The following is a 9,913-nucleotide window of genomic DNA, read 5'->3' as shown; positions in this document are numbered from 1 at the left end:
TCATAACATATGCAGCCTTTAAAACATGACAGTTCCAGCATCTTGGAACACAATGCAAAATGCAAAACATGTTAGTTGTATTTTGAAACTTATTATTATTAATCTTATTTAAGGTACAAATGAGGTTTTCTTATCTGACCTATTTTTCCGTGCAAGAGGACAATCTTGCAAGAATCCATTAGGAAAATTAGTAATGCATCTATTTTCCACTATTTGCTGAATTAAGTCCCTGCTGTGTGCTCTCCATATTTTGTAAACAAAACAGTTAGCTAAATATAATAACAGCAAAATAACTGCTTATCAAGACATCTAATAGTTTCACAAACCGCTTGGTGTAAATGCAATATGCAAAGCACCAGTTTCTCACAAGAGATCTCTTACTGGCATATTTTCTTGCCTTGTGCTAAAATCCACAGAGGAGATGGATGGGGGTCACCAGGGCAATAACCATATCTTGGTATTTATTTCAATAAATTACATTGACTTTTATCATCACATTTTTTTTTTTTACATCAAGCATACTGTCTTGTAATCCAGTGCAGGAATGAAAGAAAACCAACAGAAACAAACCAAAAAGAATCCAAAGACAATCATGTGCAGCACAGAGAATCCCTCCCTTCACATTGCTTCTGGATAATTATTGAATATATTGTATATATACATCTATATGTGTATACTTTATCACAGTTACAAAAATAAGATACATTACTGTAGATGCGCGACTATACACACAAGGTGAAAACAAAACACAGAAAAGCTGTACAGTCCTCATTGAGGGCAAAGATACACACAATTGTTTAAAAAAAGAGAAAGAGAAAAAGAAGGAAGGAATTATACAGCCTTTAAAAAAAATAAATGCATGGCCACTTCAAGCTAAATCGTTATTTTTCCCCAGCCAACAAATGTTACTTTCAGTTAAAAGTTGTGCTTGCCTTTAGAAAATAACAACACTTAATATGGGCTTCTCAGTTGGTTTTGCATTGGCATTAATAATGTTATTCTATATAGTGAATTGGTCCTTTTATCAAAGAGACATCCATATTTGTTTCAATGTTGAAATGAACACTGTCAGAAACAGTTTATCGCATTCACCTCAGCACTATAGGTCGTCTGCAGCCCCTCCCCTGTGCATACTGTGTATAGTATGCAAACCCAAATACACACCCCTCCCCCCAATACACACACAACATCATTACAGGATGGGTGAAACGAGAGTATTATTGCCCCATACTCACAGATTGTTTTGCAGAAGGGTAATACATTGCCAGGCAAGCGGCTGGAGTTGACATCTGTGAAATTGCAGTGAATAAAAACCCGGAGCTAATGTGCCTACAGCAGCAGCTAACTGCTCGGCTGCAGACAACATACTGTATACTAATCAGAGTTGCTTTTGAATATTAATACATCAGTTACAGGAGAGTCCGGTTCCCTTGGGCCTTAGTACTGTGTACTAGCATATAGCTGGTTAGGGAAAATAAAGCAGAGTGTATGTATCCAACAACTTGACATGGAAAAGGAAAGCTGGTGGCTTTTCTTTTGTATCCATGTTATCAGGGAGAAAGGGGAATGTGGGTGTACTCGGCATCTGATTAACCAATACTCCTTTCATTGACTAAAATATTGCCACTGAGACAAAAATAAATTGTTTTTTCTTTCCATTGAGCCATTTTGCGAACTCCTTTGTCCTCAGAAAGTATTTCACTGAAAAGATTGTTGGCTAGGTGTAGTTTTATCTTATTCAATAGCTAAACTACCAAACACTATCTGACTAACAGGGATTCTGATGCAGCAAAAAACAACTGTGCCTTCCGCTGCAGAGAAAACAGTTTGCCCCATTGAGCAGTAAATTCCTATAAGTTATTATATCACAATACATCAACCATTTTTCACAAATATTTCCAAGTCGCTGATAAAATACACATCGGAGGATTGAAACTTATTTCATATTGAGCAAACGCACCAAGTTTTTCTTACGTCACTTCAAACAGCTTAAACTTCACAATTTGTTTTTTTTTTGCGATTCATGTTTATCACTTCACTGATCACTGGCTCAAATATGTAATGTAACATACTTAAGAATACAATTGTACCCCTTTGATAAAAATACCAAAGAACTATAGATTGCAAGCTTCACCCTCTGAATAGTATTGAGGAGATCTGCCACTGACACCTCGCTGTGTTGAAATCTTGAAGCAAAATGCAGAGTTGATTCAGGTTGATTCAGGTAACTTTGGTATCTAAATCACATATGACCAATCACACGCACATGTAGATCTGTTCAGAAAAAACTTACTGTGTTACTAATGTTGGTTGTTAGTTATAATCTAGATGAATTTGTCTACAACTGTTGTCAAACTCGGAATAATTAAAGAACAGATGTGAGGACATCCTTTGGACAGAGTCTTTAGAGCATGAAATGCACATGGTCTCTCTAAGAGACTATCCGAGCATGCCAACAGAGGACTACCATTAAAAAGAGGAATAATTAAACATAACAAGTCAGCTCAAACATATCTTGATAAGATAAAACATTAACGTTTGAAAACATGCTTGACCTACAGTCTCTAACGAACATAAAGCACGTGGACCAAATTTTTCCAGTATGTGAGAACGAGAAAAAGTGCTATCTAGAGGTTTCCACAAAGTACAGTGAATGAGAGAAACTGTGATTTTTGAAAAACCGTTCTGAAAAACTCATGACAGACTAACAGCCAAGGTAAACCTAGACAAAGCCAGGACAGAAATGGATAAAATGACTATGGAAGCCTGAAGGTAACTCCTGGGTGGGGGTGGGGGAGGGGGGGGAAGCAACGACATCATTGCTTATTTTTCCTCACTTACTTTGAAAGTTTGTTTTCACACTCAATTGGTGCATACACCATGCTTTTTGTTCATCTTCGTCAATCTCATTCATATCTTCGTTGTTGTTGTTGTGGTTTTTCCTCCTTTCAGCGGAGTAAGGGTGGTTAGTAGGAATGTTTAGGAGAAGGAGACTGGGAATGCAGGGAAACTGGAGGCCAGGAATTGCTTTGCTGCCGTCGCAAACGCGGCTGGTTGTCATGCCGGGCGGCCCGCTGTCCTAGTGGGGCAGGGGCACCAGGATATCCACGTAGTTGACGGGGAAGAAGCCCGAGTTGCCGTGCAACATGCCCTCGTACCAGTTGTCGTCGATCTTGTTGGTCAGGGTGATGATGTCACCCTCCTTGAAGCCTAGCTCACCCTCGTTCTCGGGGTCGAAGTCGTAGAGAGCGCGACAGCACGGCTGGTCCATGGGGGCTGGATAAAGGGAGAGAGGGTTGGAGAGATAAGAGAAGAAAAGGAGAGTTAGAGGAGCGGCACGGTACACAGTGAGATACATAGATAAGAGGCATAATGATAGAGAGATAAAATCGTATCTCTTGTGAAAGGCTCACCTGGAGACCTGGCTGAAAGGGGGAGAGGGAGTGGTAGAAAGAGAAGAGAGAGAGAGAGAGAGAGAGAGTAAGAGAAAGAAGCAGAGAGAGAGAGAGAGGGGTTGAGGAGAGAAGAGGAGACAAGGCAAAAGAGAGAGGCATAAAACAGGTCTTTATCAGTGATAAATGATCATCATATTAAGCATACAAACTCAAACAATAAAAACATAAGAATTGAAAACACATAGTGGGCAACCGATGAGAAAGAGAGGGACAGAAGAGAAACCAGGGGTTAGACTGCAGACAAGCTGCACCGCAACCAAAAATAAAAATACAGAAAATACATATCAAAGTCAACTTTCAATATGCAGTAGAGACTGTAATACTGACTGAAAAAATGGGAATAAAGATAAGAGTGATGAAGAGATATTGCATCTCTTCCCAATTCACTCTTGGCTCACCTGGGGATCTTGCTGCAAAGGGGAAAGGAGGAAAAAAGCAAAGGGGAAAGAAGAGCAGACGTGTTTATGTTTCATAGCATTTGCTAGATGGATAAATTGGGAGATGGATAAATGATGGATTGATGGATGCAGCAACGAAGAGGGCACTCATCACAAAAAAAAAGAAAAAGCACAAGTTGGAAAACAGATTTAAGGACAGACAGAGGCAGATAGCCAAAGAAACAGACAGGAAGACGAAGATGGATCAGGAGATTGACAAAAGAAAAAAACAGAAAAAGCAAATGCTTTTCCGCTGGACTCTTTTCATTGTTGGTTCTGCCACTCTTTGTTCAGCATGCGGACAGCACTTGTTTTTTCTGCTATTTTGTTTACGTCCGACATATCTGGAGCAATACAAGTATTATCTCAGTGCAACAATTTTGTTGGTTGGTTATGGTTATGGTTATATTAGACAGAATAGATAAAGAGATGGACAGAAAAACAAGAGTGATGGAGTGATGGAAGAGATATTGTTGTATCTCTCCGGGATTCACTATTGGCTCACCTGGGGACCTTGCTGCAAAGAGGAAAGATAAAACAAATGCAAGGAAGGGGAAAGGGAAAGCGGCAGAAGTGATGTGAGTTTTTGCAATAGACTGCTGTGTAGATGAAAGGATTACGGTGCTGAAGACATGAAGTGATGAGCACACAGAGAAACACATAGAGAGGAAAAGGGTACGTTTGACCGAGGCTCACCTGGAGACCTTGCCCCTAGAAGAATAAACAAAAATCATAAGGGGAAAGAGAAGAGCGCATGTTTGTATTCATTTGTTCTTGATTGATGGATGTACTGAACAGTATGGATAACAACTGAAATGATGGGAAGAGAGCTGGGAAAAGCAAAGATACAGCTGGCAAATATAGATATAAAAATGCATAAAGATATAGTGAAGATGAAAGGAAAGAAAATCAATGGATTGATAGATAGAATTAAGGTTTAAGACGGGATGTCCAGTCCAGAAACTATCCTTTACAGGTAATACTAATACAAATTGGACTTTTGTAACTCTAGATCAACTGAAATGCCTCCCAGCACATCTCCTATGCGATGCCCTAATGAAATCTACCTACATAACAGACTGCCATGTAGGCACCAGGGCTAGTTTCTGGACAGGACCGGTGATGTTCGTGCGTATCTCGGGGCTCACCTGGGGAGCGAGCTGGGCCGCTGTGGATGCCTCCATTGTGGTTCTCACTGATGGAGAAGTCCAGGGACGTACGTGGTTTAGGAATGAACTCTTTCCTGGGTTTGTTAGAGGCATCCCTTATCCTGCAATGTGAGATACACAGACACCCTCAAAGCACATGTGATAAAAGATGAACCCGTCATGACAACCGATTCCTTTGGCTTCAGAATGTCAGCAATTTGGATGCATTGGGAAATGACCGGGTCAAATATGTGTCCCATCTATGTTTGAACTCATGAACATTGAGTGAAATTCTACATATCATTAAAAGTATATTCAAGAACTCGTTACACCGCTCTTTAAAAAACATTGTTGAGATTGTTAAGTGTTGGTACTAGGGATGCACCGATCCGATACTGATATCGGATATCGGTCCGATACTGACTCAAATAGCTGGATCGGGTATCGGTGACAATGGGGCCGATCTATTCAATTAAATTCTATGTTTATGTCTACGTGCGCATACTACGTCATGCGTCAGCAGCGCGCCGGTAGACCCGGTCATTTGCCTTCGGTCCGTCCGGTGGCTCCTCCGGTCCAGCAGCTCCGGAGGATCCCGCCTGCCGCGCTCAGCGTCTCGCGCACTGAATTCTCGCTCATGGGGCGCGAGCCTCCCGCAGCTAGCATCCAGGCTAACAAGCTAACCTGGCGCCCAACCCTCATAACAGAGCCGGGGTCGGGGTGAGCTGACCGGGGGTCGGTGCTGATGCTCGGTAGTTAAAAACACACCTGCATGAATACTTTGTCTCGGTTATATGTTTAAACTCTCCCGGGTCACCGCGCGGCCGAGCAGGCTGCCATTTAACCTGCTAGGTAAAGTAGTTTTCCACCAATTATACAATCAGCGCGTCCAGCCAGACTCCATTCATAAATCCCAGGTTTAAGGGGACTCGGCTGTAGGTCAACGTTGTTTCCTGCCACAACACGATTTCAAGTGTTTTCCGTGTTCGTCAGGTACTGCTGCTCCATTCGGCCGACAAATAGTCAGACTAACGTACCTTGATTTTTTTTTCTGAGGGCTGTTTCATAAAGCAAGATTACCAGTTAAGCCAGAGTTATTTCAGTAATTTAGGCTTATTCTGCATATTTTGAATGTTTTGTTTTTACCAAGTTACTTGTTTATACTACTTGTGTGAATTGTGATTTAATTTATCAAGTTTGTTTGCACTAGTTTGTGACTTAATTGTGATTTAATGTTTACATTTTGTTCTCATTTGATGCAGTTGTATTGTTTTATACTGGAATTTTAATTCCTGACCAATTTGTTGCTGCATTTAAAAGGTTTACACTTGAATTGTAATTCCTGTTAATTTTGAAGATGTTTTACCAAGTTGCTGGAGCACGATTATTTATTATTTTAATAATAAATAACAATTGAGTACATTTACTGTATATCTATGTATTTATTTGTTACATTTTGTTTTACAAAGTTAGGAAAGCAATGTTAAAGTCAAGCCTGATGTTGCTTTACACATAAAAGAATGATCCCAGTCTCTTCCACACAGTGAGGCATAGCCTACAGTTTATTAATTAAACACTGGTATCGGATCGGTACTCGGTATCGGCCGATACCCAAAGCCCAGTTATCGGTATCGGTATCTGGACTGAAAAAGTCGGATCGGTGCATCCCTAGTTGGTACTCACCGTTCCTCGATCTTACTGGACAGCTGTGTGAGGATCTCAGCGGCCCTGCTGTGATATTCCACCTGAGCCTGGACCAGTGCGGCCAGCTGGCTCACCTGTTCAATCTGCTGTGTAAAGAAGAGGCGCGGGGGCCACTGTTACATATGACTGTCACGGCTGCTGGCACACACCACAGAAGTGCTGACTACAAAATGATAATGGTTACTCTGCAACTACAGCCCCAGGTGGTTGAGGTTAGCAACAATGTGTTCTTAGTCGACTTGCCTGGTTAAATACGGATTACAAAAACATAACAGATGGATGGTAGCATTACAGATCCATATAGGATTGACTGATATTCTTGACTGTAGCATTTTTTATAACCTTTGTGCTGAAGTACTTTTCAGTTTTTTTTAACCACAAAACAATCAGGGTTGATGTGGAGCAGTGGAGGAGATTTGGGCTTCCAGTGATTTAGACCGGCAGTATGGGAGAAACATGTGGTCATGACCCCACTTCGTTACCATGGTTTCAGGTGGGCAACAGGGCAATGGAAATGGACGTGGTAGACGGATACAGCGAGAGTGGAAAGTGAGAGATGGTAGAATAAATAGACAGACACAAAAAAACAGAACATTCGGGAGGAAGAAAAGACTGAAGAGAAGAGAGAGGAGTGATGGGGCTGAAAGACATGATCCTTACATCACTCTCCAACAGGTTGAACATGCTCTGCTCGGCAATCTCCTTGGAGTCGTCAAACTTCTCTAGAGCCTGCTTGATCTCGTCCTCTGTCACCTTGCCCTGACGTTTCTTCTTATAGTCGAAGTCCAGACGACGACCCTCCATTTTCTTCAGGTGATGCTGCAAAAGAGGAGGAGGAAACAAGGGTGTCGGGTTACATGCAATAGGATCGGACAGTAAATCTGAATCAGCAGCCAAAAGATCATTTAGATCACTACTCCGTTGCTTCATTAGAGCATCAAAGTTCTTTCCACTGACAAAAAATGAAGTGTTGCTGTGTGTTCACAGATGATTGACGGCTCAGTGATTCAGTGGTCTGGCAGGAAGACTGATGTAACTGTTGCATTTTGCAATGCAACAGGAGCGGGTCTGAGTTTCGTTCACAGAGAGCCAGCTGATGCCACACGTACGCTGTGTGCGCTCTTACCTGGATCTCCTTGAGATCTTTGTCATGGAGGTTCTGCAGTGGATCAATGAAGTTCTGCTTGACCTCCATGTCCAGAGCATCCTTAACTTCCCCCAGCTCACGCATGGCCTCCCCAGCATCGATCAGAGCAAGGCCTGGAAAACACACAAAACGCACATCATTAACACACAGCTCAACGTCAGTGTACAGTACAGAAAGACAATAATGTTTTCCTTTTCAATAACACTGTGCCATTGGAGTCTATGCTATCAGATATTTCTCTTTAAACTACATTACAATGGCATCACTTGTGAGCTAAATAACAAAGCAAACTGCAGACAACTTGTCCTGAAAACAGGCTCATACATTTTTCATAACATTGTTACTGTGTCCTTGAGGGAATAAAAGTTATGCCACAATGTTCTTGTGCAGCCTATAAAAAAAGTGTCAGCGGCTTCTCACACTTCCTGAGGCAATACTTTTTTGTGAGCAGCATTAATGAGTGCGCCGGGCCTCACCGAAGTTAGAATCCTCTCCGAGCTCCCTGCCGAACTTCTGCATGGACTCTCCCAGGACGGTCTCGGCCTGCGTGTAGCCCGGTCCCTTCTCCTGGCCGCGGATCCTGGACATGGAGTTGATCATGCTCATCTTGGCTCTGGAGGCTGGAGAGGAAAACCCAAGTCAGCCACTCATCGAGCCTGAATGTCCTGCAGCCATGTTTAACTTTGTAATCAGAAAACACAACGCCTGAGACCTTGGTGTCAATTCTGACTCAAAAGACGTGATTGTAATTGGTTGTGTGCAGTTGTGTGCATGCATGGACCTAATCATCATGGATAACTGGTCTATCTCACCTGGGTTGGGCTGCAGATACTCAGTAGTCTTGGTCATGATGTCCATCACTGCCCTAGTGGTGGTGTCCACCTTCTGTAAATCACAATGTAAAACAGCAGGTAAGGAGACAGAGAGAAAAAGGGGTTGCATAGAAATAGCAATTGAGAGAAAGGATAGTGGATAGTAACAAAAAAAAAGACCATGGATGAAAGATAGCGGGAGAATACAAGAGAAATACAATAGCAATGAAACAATTTATGGGTTTATAAACCTGTCGTCTTGCAGAAAAGACCTGGATAAAACAACGTGTCACTTCTTTGTTCTGCAGCGTGGTGGAGAGAGTGAGACGTGCAAAGCTCATAGCTGGGCAGGATTGCCTTTGTGCTCCCATTTGAGTGTGATGAGACTTGCCAGGTCCCTACAGCTCTGCACTACTCTCCCTCTGTCTACACTGCACTGGAACCACTAACATGAACCACACATGAAACATTTACATTTTGGAATCAATATTCTGTGCTGTGCAGAAGCACTGTAGAGCCCCCTGGCGGCCATGTTGGGAGACAACCATGTAATTCCAGTCTGACTTTCTGCTGTCACCACTGCCAACACCATGGTTAACTTTTGTTGTGTGGTTGTTGGCTCTTCCAATAAGGCAGGGAAAACCAGTTCAGTTTAGTTTATTGACTTCCAAAAATCAAGGTGAAAAAACAAAATAATTATCAGATAAAAAGAAGACGAGCATGGATAGATCTCAATCAATCGCAAAGACGTCAAGACAGACCAATCAGTACAGGGTCTGCACAGATCATTTCATATCTGGTGAGTAATTTCAACTACATATAGTTTTAGTCACAGCTGTTGATTTACCTAAGATAGCGTTACCTAGCTAGCTTGTTAGCTAGCAAGATATTAAATCAGGTATTAGCATGACTATAATGTTGCTTCCCTAAACTGACAAATATTGTTATTTTTTCTTTACACTAATAACATTTTCTTGGTTGAAGGAGTGTGAAAGGGAAACTGAAATGAGTGTCATAAAATTGCTTATTCATAGTATTCTGTTAATCTCACCACATGGCCATCTTTGTAGGAAAATAACAGGTGCTTGTAATAAATTAACAGCTGATTATAATCAAATGACAGCCACAGCCAATGAGCTGTGTATATGGTAAAGCACCTTATTGGTAGAAAATGCATGTGACATCATGGGAATAGTATGAATGACGCCCT

The 9,913-nt window shown here is 41.8% G+C and overlaps 1 protein-coding gene across 1 annotated transcript in view; it reads right to left on the bottom strand.

Annotated features, from left to right (window-relative positions):
- Nucleotides 1–444: 444 nt before the first annotated feature.
- The window catches only part of sh3gl2a (SH3 domain containing GRB2 like 2a, endophilin A1), a 36,538-nt gene continuing 27,069 nt past the window's right edge, over nucleotides 445–9,913 (bottom strand). Inside the window, exons 3-9 of the mRNA XM_071911693.2 lie at nucleotides 8,704–8,776; nucleotides 8,368–8,511; nucleotides 7,871–8,004; nucleotides 7,405–7,563; nucleotides 6,724–6,830; nucleotides 5,041–5,162; nucleotides 445–3,276 (exon numbers count right to left, since the gene is read on the bottom strand). Of these exons, the coding sequence (XP_071767794.1) occupies nucleotides 3,080–3,276; nucleotides 5,041–5,162; nucleotides 6,724–6,830; nucleotides 7,405–7,563; nucleotides 7,871–8,004; nucleotides 8,368–8,511; nucleotides 8,704–8,776 (936 nt within the window). The 3' untranslated portion in view covers nucleotides 445–3,079. The remainder of the gene's footprint in view (nucleotides 3,277–5,040; nucleotides 5,163–6,723; nucleotides 6,831–7,404; nucleotides 7,564–7,870; nucleotides 8,005–8,367; nucleotides 8,512–8,703; nucleotides 8,777–9,913) is intronic.

The sequence above is a fragment of the Centroberyx gerrardi genome, chromosome 3 (assembly GCF_048128805.1).
Source record: "Centroberyx gerrardi isolate f3 chromosome 3, fCenGer3.hap1.cur.20231027, whole genome shotgun sequence".
NCBI classification, from domain to species: Eukaryota; Metazoa; Chordata; class Actinopteri; order Beryciformes; family Berycidae; genus Centroberyx; species Centroberyx gerrardi.
The sequence above is the reverse complement of the archived record's forward strand: the minus strand, read 5'-3'. Positions and strand labels throughout refer to the sequence as shown.